Genomic DNA, 10,446 nt, shown 5'->3' with positions numbered 1-10,446 from the left:
ACCGCACCCTGCGCATGTGCCGCAGCTCTCCCCCGCGGGGCCGGCGGCTGGCGCATGCGCACGAACCTCTCCTCAGCCCGGGAAGCGGACGCCTGCGCCGGGGAGAGGAGCTGCCTCTCCGCTTCCACCCCTCCCGCTCGGGAACTGGCGCGTCGCCCCCTGCCGGCCGGGAGGAGCAGGTACAGCGGGACGGGGGTGTCTCGGCCCCGGGCCCGTCCCTGTCCTTGTCCCCCCGCGTCGCCTTTGGAGCCGCAGCCCACCGCAGCAGTTCCCGCCGTGCCGCGGAGCGGGCCCTTGTGCCCGCTGCCCTCAGAGCCTGGGCTGGGGGGCGGCCTTAGGGTGCAGCGGGCGGTGGCAGGGCCGCGCTTGGGCCAGGGGGGCGGCCTCGGGCCCGGCGGAAGGCGGTGGCGGGGCCCGCAGGGCAGCGTGCGGGCGGCCGGGCCGTCTGAAGGCCGCTTGCAGGAGGGATTCTCCAGGGACAGCGAGTGTCCTTGGGAAGGGTGAGGGCCTCCCTGCCACATCGGCCTGGGGCCGCTGGGAGCGTGGCTGCTGGTGGTGGGGCCGGGGGTTTGGGAGACAGGACGGGGTGGTTGTGTCGAAGGGTGTGAAGGCCTGGGCAGGCCTGAGAGCAGACGGAGTGTGGAGGTGGAGCTGAGAAGCTGAACACGAGATGCCTTCGCCTTCAACCCCAGCGTAATTAGGAGAAATAACTTGTTCTGTAAACAGACAAACCAACGCAGGCTAGTTTCTAGCAGAATTACGTCTCCAAACGTCAAACAGCAGGGCTCCAACCAGGTTCCTGTTTCAAAATATCATTTTAGGCTTAAAATTCCTACTTAAAAACAGAATAGTATGACTATTGATGTTTTGTTTTCCTTGGGTTCTTTTCAGAGCTGTTATCTTCAGCTTTTGGTCAGAATCACATGATTCAGAAATTCAGAAGAGAAATTAACAACTTGGTTTTTGAATAAGGAATCTAATGAAGCCCCTTTCCCCCCCTGTATATTTGCTTTCTTTGGAGTGGTGTGTATTGCTGGTGGGTCAGACACATACCTAGTGGTCAGCTGGCTGCTGCTAAACAAGTTGTAAAAGGGCTGGGATCTACGTTTTTTTTACACAGCAGCACTTCCTTCAGTCAGCACTCTCTTTATTAAACTTAAGGGATGGTAATTATCTTTGAAATCTCTACGTCTTGCTCATAGTTGGTTGAAATTGGTCAGTGAGTTCCAGAGGCAGTAAAGGAAGGAGCAGGTGGGCAGACAGTGTGATTGCAGGGGCTGGACTTTCTTCAGAAACCACACAGTAAATGCTGAAAGGAAAATCCGTATCCCCCCTCTCACAGTGGTCACCAGCCACGACCGACCACATCTCATGGAGTGTTTTCCAGGGCTGCGCTGCAGCTGACATTCAAAAGTTGACTTCCCTCGCCCTTGGCCTTCAGTAGGTTTTGCAACACAACCAAAGGATATTTTTTGGTTTAGGGTCTGCCTGCCTGCCTGCCTCCAGAGAGGGGGAGCTCTGTACTGAGACTCCAGGGACTATGTTGCGAATGCCCTTGGACAGGAATAAATATTTCCATACCCGTGACCTTACACAAAACCTTCTCCTTGCAGTAGGAACACTCCCACATTTCATTAACTGCCCACGTACTCCATATGATCGTTTGCTAAAATAAATATTCTGTCACAAATGTGATATCCTAAGTACCCAATACACAACGAGCTCCTCGTGTGCGTGATCCCTGGCACAGTTCCGGCCTTCTGTGCTTAAGGGAGCCACCTGCGCCTAAATACTGTGCAGGCCTTTGCCCCTTAGCTGCAGAACAGGAGATATTTCAGGGAGTATTCTTGTGAAAAGCAAGAATGAGAGGAGAGAATTGAGGCTTTCTGGCCTCTGCTCTGTCCTGTACTACAGACTGATTACAAGGCCTTGTTCTCTCCATTTACACTTTTTATGCATCTCTTCCCTTTTAAAATAAGGCCAATAACGTGCTTCTGGATGTTCCTCTTGCTACTTTCTATTGTCTAGAAGAGAATGGCTCAGTTACTGTCATAGGACATCTTCAGCAAGGGAGAGATTTTCCCTTCAAGCAGGAGGAGCTCGTGACTGCAGTGCTGGAGGCTGTGAGTTCCACCCCGTTTTCTTCTCCGTGTTCTCCATGCATAGCACAAGTTCAGACATGGAGTCTTGGAGCCACAGATTTGATAATTTATGCATTTTCCTCCAGATGACAAGTGGGATTTGATGACAAGTGATTGATGACAAGTAGGACTTGAGGTTCTTAAAGTCAGGCTACATTTCTGAAGCGAAGATGCTATCGCCAGATTACTGATAAATACTAATAATAGAGGTATCAAAAGATTTATTTTTAAAAAACTTTAAACCAAATTCCTGTGATGCTATAGGGTGCAGCTCCATCTGGTGACTGTGTCACACTGATAAACAAATGCTCTGTTTACCCAAAACAAATACACTAACTGCAAAGGTGGCAGATGCTGCCTGCCCTCGTGACAGGTGGAAATCAGACAAAATCCAGATTGTACCACATCCATGGGTTGCATTTATTATCCAAACAGGACACCAGCTGTCTGCGGTTCAGCACAACAGAAAACGAGGCAAAAGTTCTCTGATCCTGAAGAGTATTTTTCTTCTGTGTTCAAAATGGCGGAAATACTGTGGGGATCATGAGGGCAACCATGCAAACATCAGCTCTTGGTTTTCTGTCTGGCTGTCAGGATTGTGTCAGGATCGAGCCAAGTGACAAAGCTTCCATGTGGCCTTGGCAGTTATAAAGAACTAGTACTGTATAACCGCAGCCCTGCTGAGTTTGTAGCCACTGTAAGAAGACAGTGTGTCTAAAGCATCCACAGGCTGTAGTAAGTTTTGGGGCTGGTTCTTTCCTGGGCCTTTCCCAGACTCTTCCTGAGCACCAGTTGTCTCCTCGCAAAAATGAGACTTCACGGCCTGGCTGCCTAGTAACCCCTGTTGTTTTGGTACATTGTGGAGGAATTGCAGACTAGATGTTATCTGCTGAACATCCTAGCTAAAATTTCTGAGAGGAGGTGTTAAAATTACCAAGCAGAAACCACACCCAAAGAATCAGGTACTAAATGCACTCGTAGATTTAAAGCCAAAGGGGACCGTCTAGTCCAAGCTGTATGTTGTGAGCTGTGGAATATCACACCTGCACTGATCCCAGTGCAGCCACAGGTGAGCTATTCACATGCCTCTTCTAGAGGAGGTTTCTGCTTCCCTAGTGGCACAGCTTCTTATTCCTAACATGAAATTGTCTGGCATCTACCAATAACTTCCAATTCTGCCTTCTCTGTGAGGTACTTTTAATAAGTAAAGAAATTACATTGAGTCAGTAACTGACTTTATGTCACCCAAATATTCCCCAAACAGCAATCGGGTCTGTGCAGGTCCAAATTCTGCTACTGTTCAGCAAAAGGATACATACATGCTTTCATACATTTACAGTTGTTGACCTCTATTGCCACTCCTCAAATTTTACACTGGAGGATTAATCTCCAGTTTAGCCTCAGCGCTGTCCCAGAAGCTAACACATCTGTGTGTAACTATAGGCTCTGTGGGATCAGGCTTATTTTTGATGGAATTATTTTTTATATGTTCTCTAAATTGGCACAGGCATTGACAATAGTTACATAAACAGTGTCTCTAAGTGACATGTGCAAAACAACATAATGAAGCAGGAGAAAAGGAGAGATTTTTCTGAAGAAATGTAAAAAGTCACTGTTAAGCAACATTCGTGCTATTTCTGATTTGTGGAGCTAGAAGAATCTTTCTGATTTAGGAAATAAATTACATCGATTGGCTTCATTTGCATGCTCCATTTCACCAGACATGATCATCTAACGATGATCACAAGTCTTGATGACTCCAATATTTTTACTGTGAGAGTTAACACATAGTCTGATGCCCTGATACCAAACATGCCACATACAACCAGTGTTTTCAACCTGTGCAATCAGTGCAGTAGTCTCTGTAAGAAAATTTCTGCCTGACAACCATGCTGGAAGTTGTTGTTCCACACCTGTATACAATTACTATGTGTGGGGTGTCCTAGTCTCTTAATTGCTTTCTGAAAGACGTTTTGTTGTTGTTATTGCCTTAAGAATAGCAGTATAGAACCCTGTTCCTGCAAATGCTGCCAAAGTACTGAACTGGTAAAGTAAGCCACATAGAAAGCGCCAGGTTGAGGGGTGTATCTTCATGTATGCAGCATCAGTGAGTGGCATATATTTATCATTAACAGTAACAGTTATAGGAAGTTTCCACTGTGCAAATGACTACGTTTGGTTTCTGAGGCATCAAACAACTCCGGAGGTGCATCTGGGTTTTGTTTCCTATAATATTTTGTCATTGACTGTTCTCAGTCTGATGGCAGCAGTGTCACTTCTTAAAGTTTCATTTCACTGTGTTTTACTGGAAAGTACATATAATTCTGCAGTATTTTTCACATCCTTTTTACTACAGGCAATAGAGCAGAAATCTGTTTCTCCAGCTCTGCTGGTATGTTCAATGCATCAGCTGTCTCTTGGACACACTTTGCTTTTCTCCTTGCCACCACGATTTTCTCACCACCTCTCAGATGCAGGATTTGGTAAACGGTTATCTCAGCAATTATTGTAGTTTTACACTGTGGTGCAGCTAAACCCCAGGGCAAACACTTTACTCAGAGGGCTGACAGTAACCGGCCTGGCAACTCGGCTTTGGCACGCCGAGAACAGCGTTATTGCTTCGGGCTCCTACCGCAGCCAGAGGCACAGGGCTGGGTGTAAGTACCTATACGGGTGACGGCCGGCTGGAGGACGCCGCAGCGGGGCCGCCTGCCGTGCCTGACAGGAAAACCTGAGGCTCTCACCTCACCTAGTCACGCCGGGAGTCGACTCGCGGAGCGTTCGCTTTCTGGAGGCGGAGGGCAGCGCGGAGCTCAGGGGCGGGAAGCTGAGGGGAAACGCCCGCCATGGCGCCGGGCCCGCACCGGAGCGCGGCCGCGCGCGGTGCATGCCGGGAGCTGTAGTGCTCTGGCCGCGCGGAGGGTGCCGGGCGGCCGCGGTGCACGCCGGGAGCTGTAGTGCGGGGGGCGGCGGGGCGGGCGCTCGCCCCCACGTGACGGTGGCGCGGCGGCGGCGGCGGTGGGCGGTGGCGGCGGCGGGGCCGCGCGCCCGGGATGGAGGTCGGGTCCCGCCAGGGGCGCGCGGAGAGCAGGTGGGGCCGCGCGTGGGGACACGGCGTGACGCGGAGGGGGGGGCCTGCACGGGTGTGCGGGAGCTCCGGTACGCCGGGGAGGGTGTGCGACACGTGTGCGTGTGTGTGACACGCCGGTGGGTGCGTGTGTGGGGGCAGGACACGGTGAGGAGGTGTGAGTGTACCGGGGGACAGGGCCTGCGTGGGCATCCGTGGGAGGCGTGACATGGGGGAAGCGTGTGTGCGCTGAGGGGAGGGTGTGCTGGCGCGGGGGGCAGGGTCTGGTGTGTGCGCAGGGGGTGCACGCGTGGGGGACGGGGGGTGTGTGCAGGTGATCTAGGACACGGCAGGGAGCGCGGGATGCGCCTGCGAGAACGCGGGTGATAGCAGTGCTCGTGTGCGCTTGGTGCCTGGGGAGTGCGAGGGATGCGTGGGGGTGTCCGGGGTGCCCCCGGGAGCTCATGTCCTGCATGGGTGTGTGCGGGAATGTGTGCACACCCCCAGCACCAGGACACAGGTGTGGGGGTACTCGGGGGCGATCTGGGAGGAAGCAAACCCCCCCCCCCCCATGCCGGGTGGGGATCAGTGTTTGCAGAGGGTGCCAGCTGCCCCCGGTTGGGTCCTTCGTGGGGAGGCAGCACGGGGTGAGCTGGGCTGTTAGAGCAGCCTGTGGCCACCATCACCCAGCCGTGGCCAGCACATTGCTCTGCTCCCTGCCCGGGGCAAGCGTCTTGGCCACTGGAAAGGAGTGACAGCCACATACATGTGCCCTCAGTACCCGGTGCTCTGTCCCTGCTGTGGTGGTCACAGCCACTCTCCATGGCCTCTGCTCCGCACCCCTCGTGCTTAGGGATGAAACCATCCTGCCCTGATGCTGTTCTGGTGGCTCTGCAGCTCGCTGCTTTTGGATCACGTCTTCTTACCCTCCTGACAGTTGGCTGCATCGCCCCTTCTAGGTGCTGAAAAATCTTCAGCTTCTCTTTATTTCTGAAGGCGAGGCCCTGCACCTGCACGTGGCTGGCGGTGAGAACACCCTGCTGTGGCAGATTCACCTGCGTGGTCTTCGTTTATGCTTTAGGCATGGTTTTTCTTGTTAGCATTTATAAAAGCATCAGAGGTGGTTCCCTGGAGGTGTTTTGATGACGAGTCCTATTTACTTCAGGTTTTTGCGTGTCTTCAGTCTTTGCTTTGTTCTTTGGTTTTGCCCTGGTGCTCACAAACGCAGGGTGGGTGTTGGATGGAAATGGGAGTGTTGGCTGGGGAGGAGGGAGCAGCTGAAACTTGATATGGGAGAGAAGCATTCCTTATCTGAGGGGCTCAGCTAGCCGCTCTATTCCTGCTGGCAGTATCAGCTGGGAAAATGCTACTGGTGCTTTTAAAGCTATAGCTCAGGTCTGGGGTGCCTTTTGATTTCCACAGTTTGAGCTCTTCTCCCTCTTTAGCTAATGATTCAGGCCCAGCAGGTTCAGAAAGGTGAAAAGAATTGGCTGCATTCACTTCTTTTTCTTTCCAGAAGCATCTTTGTGCATTTTCTTGCCTTTGCAAGTACAAGTCCTGCACTACCAAACTGTACCATCGTGTGACTAATAGGGCTGACGTGGTGCCACCCCCAGCACTCCCCCAGGGATGAGGAGGGCATCATCCCCTCTGGTGCTGGCACGCGAGGGGGCCTGCTTGTTCTCCTGGCTGTCACTGAGGCACTGGGGAGGATCCTGGCATGGGCCTTGCACAGCCTTGTTATCCTTTGTGCAAGTGGTTTAGCATTTTAATTCTCAGTGAGGTGCCATTTCACTATAGATTGTGGCCGTGACTGATAGCGATGGGATAGAGGTCACTGGATCCATCTTCCCATAGATCACAGGAAATGCAGACGCAAAAGTTATTTTGCTGAAGTCTGTTGTTCTGTCAGTGCAGGAGAGGAAAGTGACAATCTCCTGCTGGGTTTTGCTGTCTCTCCTCTTAAGCAGCAGGTCTGAAATGCCTTGGGGAGCAGGGGCTGTAATGCTGATGTCCATCGAGGCACACGGCAGGAAGGTTGGTGCTCTCCTGCCAGGTGGAGAACAGGGCTCTCGGTGCCTCGGAGAGGAGGGTGGGTGACGTGGAGGACACGGCAGTCCCGGGGGGAGCAGAGGGGCCATTGGTCAGCCAGGCAGGTTGGTGAAGAGCTGCCGCCTTTGACTCTGTCACCGGTGAGGCCCCAAGGGACGGCAGGGCCAGAGGAGAGGGTCCCTAAGGGGAACCTGTGCTGGGAGCAATGGAGGAAGGTGAGCAGCTGGTTCCAGGGAGGTGGGCTGCCGTGGGGTCTGCTCTGCCTGTCGCTGCCTCTGGCTGCCTGCGTGCTTGTCGCAGGCAGGTCCTGTGCAGATTGAAGCCTGATGGACAGTATCCTGGGTCCACAGGTTGCAGTCATCTGCTTGTGGGAGGCCTCGCCAGGATGAGCATGTAAAACTGTCTGCCATGCTGGGAGAAGGCTAAAAAACCCACCTTCAATCCCTATTTTCTTCCCTCATCCTTTGCCAGTACAGAGCAGGAGTGCTCCAGCAAGCAGCAGCTCTGGGCTGTGTTTGCTGGGGGAGCCTTTTGTGGTTGTGCCCCCGGTTTTACACCGGTGTAAGCTTTTAGTACTGGTGCAAGTCAGCCTGCTTGGCTCTCCCTGCCCAGGCACTGCAGGGCTGACCTGCTGGGCTGGCAGAGCTCTTCTGGCTTCCTCTGCCTCATCAGCCACTCCCCACGGCTGCAGATGAACTGCACGAAGCCTGCCTTTCTTTTAATCCCTTTTCCCAGCACTGCTGAGCCTGCCGGAGGAGCAGGTGGGGGAGCCCAGGGAAGGGGCTGCTGGTTGTCTGGGAGACCCGGGGATGGCGAGGCGGGAGCAGGCTGCACGCAGCAGCGGGTTACGCGACACCTTCAGGATCTGCAGGAGGAACCGACAGCCAGTATAGGAATGTCCTTGGAGATCTGGAGGAAGTCCTTCCATGACCACAGCATCCTCAGCCTGACCTCTTTAGTGTGCTAAGAAGGATCAAGAGACTCCTCCAGGTAGAGGACAGGGTTCGAGCAACCATTGCTAGATGCCTCCTGCAGAGCACAGGGAGACACACAGCAGATGTTGTTTGCGAGAAGAATAAGCAGTTTGGGTTGGTTTTTTTTTGAATAGTAGCTTCCTCTGTGATTCTGTTTTGGAAAGTAACTAGGGTTTGGCTTTATTTTAAATGAATAAGTTCACCTGAGTCAGCACCACAGCTCCCTGCCTCTGCTGTGAGTCATTTTTGCTGACTTGGACCAAGAGAAGTTCCTACCCTTGCTGGCATGGAGGGGCTGAGAAAGCCCTGGGAAAGCAGCATTTCCCTGTCGTCATCAGAAGCAGTATTAAGCCATTTCTTGCTCCAAGGCCAGATTCTGTCTTTTATCACTCCAGTGCAAAGATTCGGTTACATTTTGGACAGTTCCTGATGGTGGTTTGATGTTGCTGTACCTGAAGATACAGTTTGTGGTGGTGAAACAAGGAGACCCAGCACTGGGTTTATGGAGCTGGTGGTTAAAATTGGAGGCTGAATCAGAGGTTGTCTTTAAGGAAGGAGAGGGATATGGCTGAGGTCTCACCGGTGCTCCACCAGCGATGGCCCCTGCAAACACCCTCAGCCCTTCTGGCTGGGGGAACCAGGCTCTGCTAGAGCAGGAACACATGTGGTTCTTGCAGGGGAAGCTCTGCTTGTGTACCATGACCAGTCTGGGGTGTGTTGCTCACTTTGCCTTTCCTGTAAGTCGGGGTGTTTTAATAATGTAATATGAATTGGCTTTACCCCGTGTCAGACTTTCTTTAGCACTATCAAAGGGGAATTCTCTTTATTCAGTGAAAACAAAACAGATTTCTTAATATTGCTCTGAACACCTGCTGAAACGGGGAACTTGAGGGCAGCTGGGACTCAGGCTTTCTCCATCCCTCCTGGTAGCCCAAGCTCAGGCTCTGTCCATGGGAGGGGAGCAAACCCTGCTGCTAATTCAGGGTTAACCCACAAATCTGGTCAAAGCTGAAATGAGGTTAGCTACGCTCTCTCGATTTCCCTGCCACCTGCAGCCAACTATATGGGTTTCATTTCTTCAACCTTGTGACTGTGACATTTCTTCAGCATGCACCATGTTCCAGCCCAGAAACAGCTCTGTTTTGGCTATCATTAGGGTTTTGTGCATCCAACTTGTGAACTGCTTTGGGCCAACAAGTCCCATGGGGTCCTTACTGTCTTACAGGGATTTAATTCACTTTGGGTACCTTCTGCATCACCTCTCCAAAGGTGCTTTCCTTGTGCTGCTCATTTTCTATGTGCTTCTGAGTTCAATGTTTTAACGTTTTGAGGTTATTTTGTTTGAGGATTGCTTAACCTTAGTTTTCCTGTGCTAGGACGGAGCTGTGACCCCAGTCTGTTGGATCCTGGTTTCTTACCTCTGGGGAGATGCACAACTTCTTTATTAAGACAGTTCATTTGGAAAGGCACAGCTCTGCGTGTCCTACCCCCGCATCCTTGTCCTTGTGTGCATCGCCTGCTTTTTATAGCATGTAATAACACAGAAGGGAGTTCCCCTGACTCACTGACTTGGAAGATCAACGTCGTGGCTGAGCTTTCACTTGCATCTCCTAAATCTGAATGTTAGAAATATTTTGGGGAGGAGCTGGTGAAGTTCTGAGCTCAGTGGCTGCAGATGCCCTTTGACCGGGGAGCGGCATTGCCGGTCCCCGGTCAAAGAGCATCTGCATCCTTCAGGGTAGGGATGGGAAAAGCCCATAAATTCAGAAGAGCTGGATCAGTTTTCTGTGTCTCCCCAAGTCAGATCTCCTTCAGGAAGCTGCCTTTGATTCATATCTGTGCTTTCTTCTTCGGTCTCTCCTGAGATAAAGCCCTGACCCTACTTTTTAGTCTAAGTACCTCATAAACATATACATACTTCCATATGCATTGCAGCTCTGGTTTAGAGCTCCTGTGCTGTCAGGGTGACAGGCTTTGCTGGTGGGATTGGTTGGCTTCTGTGTTGTTTAAACTTAGGTGGGCACTGAAAGTGATGAGGTTTCTCTGGGGAGACCTCGCAAAGGGAGTGGATGGGAGCTTGAAGTAGAGCCAATATTTGATGATCTGCTTGTTCATTTAATCAGTTTGGCAACAGCAAACAAGTCTCAAAAGAGAATATTGGTGAGAAAAGCTTGGTTTTAAATGCCAGGATTTTGTTATTTTTTAGTGTCCT

General features: G+C 51.9%; 1 protein-coding gene across 6 annotated transcripts in view; it reads left to right on the top strand.

Annotated features, from left to right (window-relative positions):
* Positions 1-16: 16 nt before the first annotated feature.
* The window catches only part of RUBCN (rubicon autophagy regulator), a 32,999-nt gene continuing 22,569 nt past the window's right edge, over positions 17-10,446 (top strand). For 3 of the 6 annotated variants that reach the window (XM_074834035.1, XM_074834032.1, XM_074834030.1), the window contains exon 1: positions 17-179. In XM_074834035.1, coding sequence (XP_074690136.1) covers positions 55-179 — 125 coding nt within the window. In that variant the 5' untranslated portion in view covers positions 17-54. Of the gene's footprint in view, positions 180-5,128; positions 5,233-10,446 lie in introns of those variants that run through there. The other 3 variants (XM_074834031.1, XM_074834034.1, XM_074834033.1) reach the window with 3 other exon arrangements.

This window comes from Strix aluco, chromosome 9 (genome assembly GCF_031877795.1).
Source record: "Strix aluco isolate bStrAlu1 chromosome 9, bStrAlu1.hap1, whole genome shotgun sequence".
Lineage (NCBI taxonomy): Eukaryota > Metazoa > Chordata > Aves > Strigiformes > Strigidae > Strix > Strix aluco.
Note: the sequence above shows the minus strand (reverse complement) of the source record. Positions and strands in the feature narration are given on the sequence as shown.